Source organism: Gossypium hirsutum, chromosome D12 (assembly GCF_007990345.1).
Source record: "Gossypium hirsutum isolate 1008001.06 chromosome D12, Gossypium_hirsutum_v2.1, whole genome shotgun sequence".
NCBI classification, from domain to species: domain Eukaryota; kingdom Viridiplantae; phylum Streptophyta; class Magnoliopsida; order Malvales; family Malvaceae; genus Gossypium; species Gossypium hirsutum.
The window spans coordinates 44,866,798-44,869,457 of record NC_053448.1 but is presented as its reverse complement, the minus strand read 5'-3'; the positions used below and the strand labels follow the sequence as shown (position 1 = coordinate 44,869,457).

The window sequence follows — 2,660 nt, the reverse complement described above, 5'->3', positions numbered from 1 at the left end:
CAAACATAATATAGCTGTGATTAAGCCATTGTTGACATCTCAAGTCTTGTTGATGTATTTTTCTAATAAATTTATTTATGAACAACAAAGGGAAAATTTTTAATGCAGGGATGTGAAAGTTTTACTTGTTGACCAGCTAAAATTAGGTTTGACAAAAATCTAATTGAGGAGACAACATGTTTGAATCAATCACTTGGCGACAAATAGGGTGGTCAAACCGATAAAAATAATTTTGTGGCTATTTTTTGGAAGAAGAATATAGTTAGAAATAGGACAGTACAAAATGCAAGTAAAAACGATATATATGAAGGCAGAGTTTTGAATGAAAGAAATAGGATTGGGGGAGTAGGAGAATTTTGCTCCTTTCCTTCAAACGGTGATTCATGCGGGACTTGTCCGTTGAAAGACCCTAAACCCATATCACCATTCCGGAAAGGCAATTAAGCAACCCTCCTTACCTACTCTAATTAACCTTTTTGTCTTTTTCACTTCATTTCCAAACTCACGGTGTTGCAGTAGTGGAGCAATGGAAGGCGGAGGATTTGTTGCCGCAAGCAAAGTGAACATCTATGAAGGCCGTGTCACCGCCTTCGTCATCTGCACTTGCCTCATTGCTGCCAGTGGTGGTCTGCTCTTCGGCTATGACCTGGGTATCTCAGGTGGGGTCACATCAATGGAGCCTTTTCTGAAGAAGTTCTTCCCTAGTGTTTTGGAACAACAGAGTAAGGCATCCCAAACCGAGAACCAGTACTGCAAATTCGATAGCCAGCTACTCACTCTTTTCACTTCTTCCCTTTACCTTGCTGCTTTGGTCGCCTCCTTCTTTGCCTCCATTGTTACCAGGATCTTTGGCCGCAAAATTTCCATGTTAGCTGGAGCTGTTGCTTTTCTCATCGGTTCCATCTTGAATGGTGTTGCCATGAACATTGGTGTCCTAATCTTTGGCCGTTTGTTGCTTGGTGTTGGCGTTGGATTTGCTAATCAGGTAAGTGAATTAAAAGTTGTTGCATGCTCCAATTCCAACTACGTACTAATTTATCCATGGCATGGCAGTCTGTTCCTGTATACTTATCCGAAATGGCACCTGCAAGCATTAGAGGAGCTTTGAACATTGGTTTCCAAATGGCCGTTACCATCGGTATTCTAGCTGCAGGCCTTATTAACTATGGCACAGCAAAGATCGAAGGCGGATGGGGATGGCGGCTTTCTCTAGTTCTGGCAGTTGTTCCTGCTGTAGTGATGACCGCCGGATCATACCTGCTACCAGACACTCCCAATTCCATCCTCGAGAGAGGCCAACCCGAGAAGGCGAGGCAGATGTTGCAGAAAGTCCGGGGCACGCAACATGTCGATGCCGAGTTTCAGGACTTGCTCGACGCCACCGAAGCTGCCAAGAAGGTGGATCAGCCATGGACGAGCATCCTCCAACCAAGATACAGGCCTCAACTTGTCCTCTGCATCCTCATCCCATTCTTCCAACAGCTCACCGGAATCAATGTCGTTATGTTCTACGCACCTGTTCTCTTCAAGACCTTGGGTTTCGGTGATGATGCCTCGCTCATGTCCGCAGTTATATCTGGCATCGTCAATGTCCTTGCCACCATGGTTTCCATCTATTCAGTAGATAAGTTCGGACGAAGGATGTTGTTCCTCAAAGGTGGCGCACAAATGTTCATTTTCCAGGTACATATATAAGACTACTTTTAACCATCATTTAAGCTTATCTACAATATATGCACCGTTTGATTGATTAACATTATTATGTATGTACAGATTGCGATAGGAACGATGATTGCGGTGAGGTTTGGGGTGAATGGAGATGGAGAGTTATCAAGGTGGGATGCCAACATACTGTTGCTGTTCATCTGCGCATACGTGGCAGCATTTGCATGGTCATGGGGACCATTGGGATGGCTGGTTCCAAGTGAGATCTGTCCCTTGGAAATCCGATCAGCAGGACAAGGCATTAACGTGGCTGTAAACATGATCTTCACCTTCATCATTGGTCAAGTATTCCTGAGCATGCTTTGCCATATGAAGTTTGGGCTCTTCTTTTTCTTTGCCGGGTTCGTGGTAATAATGACGGTCTTCGTCTACTACTTCTTGCCGGAGACAAAGAACGTGCCGATAGAAGAGATAAACCAAGTGTGGAAGCAACACTGGTTTTGGGGGAAGTATATCCCAGACGAGGGCCTCGTTGGGCTGAGCCGCAACGATGAAGGAAGAGATACTTGAATTCAATACGCAGCAACATCCAACCTCAACACCCCCCCAACCCCTGGATTTAACGAATTATGTATGTGAGCTGGAGGAAATCTGTTTTTGTTTTATTTTTCTTTTAAAAGAAGTAATGAGATTAAAGAGTGACAGAGTTAAAGTTTTGTGCCCATTCATTCTTTAACACTATTCACCAGAACTTTTTCATACCTCCCCTCTCTAATTTTTTAGAAGTTTGCCATACGAATTCCAACATTACCTCCATTTATACATAATCTTATCATTTTGGTACAAGTAATGATTTCATTGCTTGAAATCACCTGGCTTGAGCAAAAATAATCTCAAATCATAAAATGGACGAGAACACTTACAACTATATAAATAATATAAGTTAATGTAATTTAATTTAATATGTGATTTTTTTCGGGATATATATTTATTGT

At 42.5% G+C, this 2,660-nt stretch overlaps 1 protein-coding gene across 2 annotated transcripts; it reads left to right on the top strand.

The window, feature by feature from the left end:
• The first annotated feature begins 296 nt into the window (after positions 1-296).
• Positions 297-2,387, top strand: LOC107946102 (sugar transport protein 11). Of its 2 annotated transcripts, XM_041106849.1 has the most exons (4): positions 581-722; positions 844-985; positions 1,054-1,683; positions 1,774-2,387. In XM_041106849.1, exons 2-4 carry the CDS (start codon positions 866-868, stop codon positions 2,233-2,235), a joined length of 1,212 nt encoding a protein of 403 aa, XP_040962783.1. In that variant the 5' UTR covers positions 581-722; positions 844-865; the 3' UTR covers positions 2,236-2,387. The 2 variants fall into 2 exon arrangements, with proteins under 2 accessions (XP_016735793.1, XP_040962783.1); XM_016880304.2 differs by having other exon boundaries at positions 297-985.
• The last annotated feature ends 273 nt before the right edge of the window (positions 2,388-2,660 follow it).

Excerpts from the sequence above, each read along its gene's own strand:
- LOC107946102 (XM_016880304.2), top strand. The coding sequence starts at position 527 with ATGGAAGGCGGAGGATTTGTTGCCGCAAGCAAAGTGAACATCTATGAA. Across the intron at positions 986-1,053 it reads GCGTTGGATTTGCTAATCAG|TCTGTTCCTGTATACTTATC; the intron begins GTAAGTGAATTA and ends ATGGCATGGCAG. Across the intron at positions 1,684-1,773 it reads CACAAATGTTCATTTTCCAG|ATTGCGATAGGAACGATGAT; the intron begins GTACATATATAA and ends ATGTATGTACAG.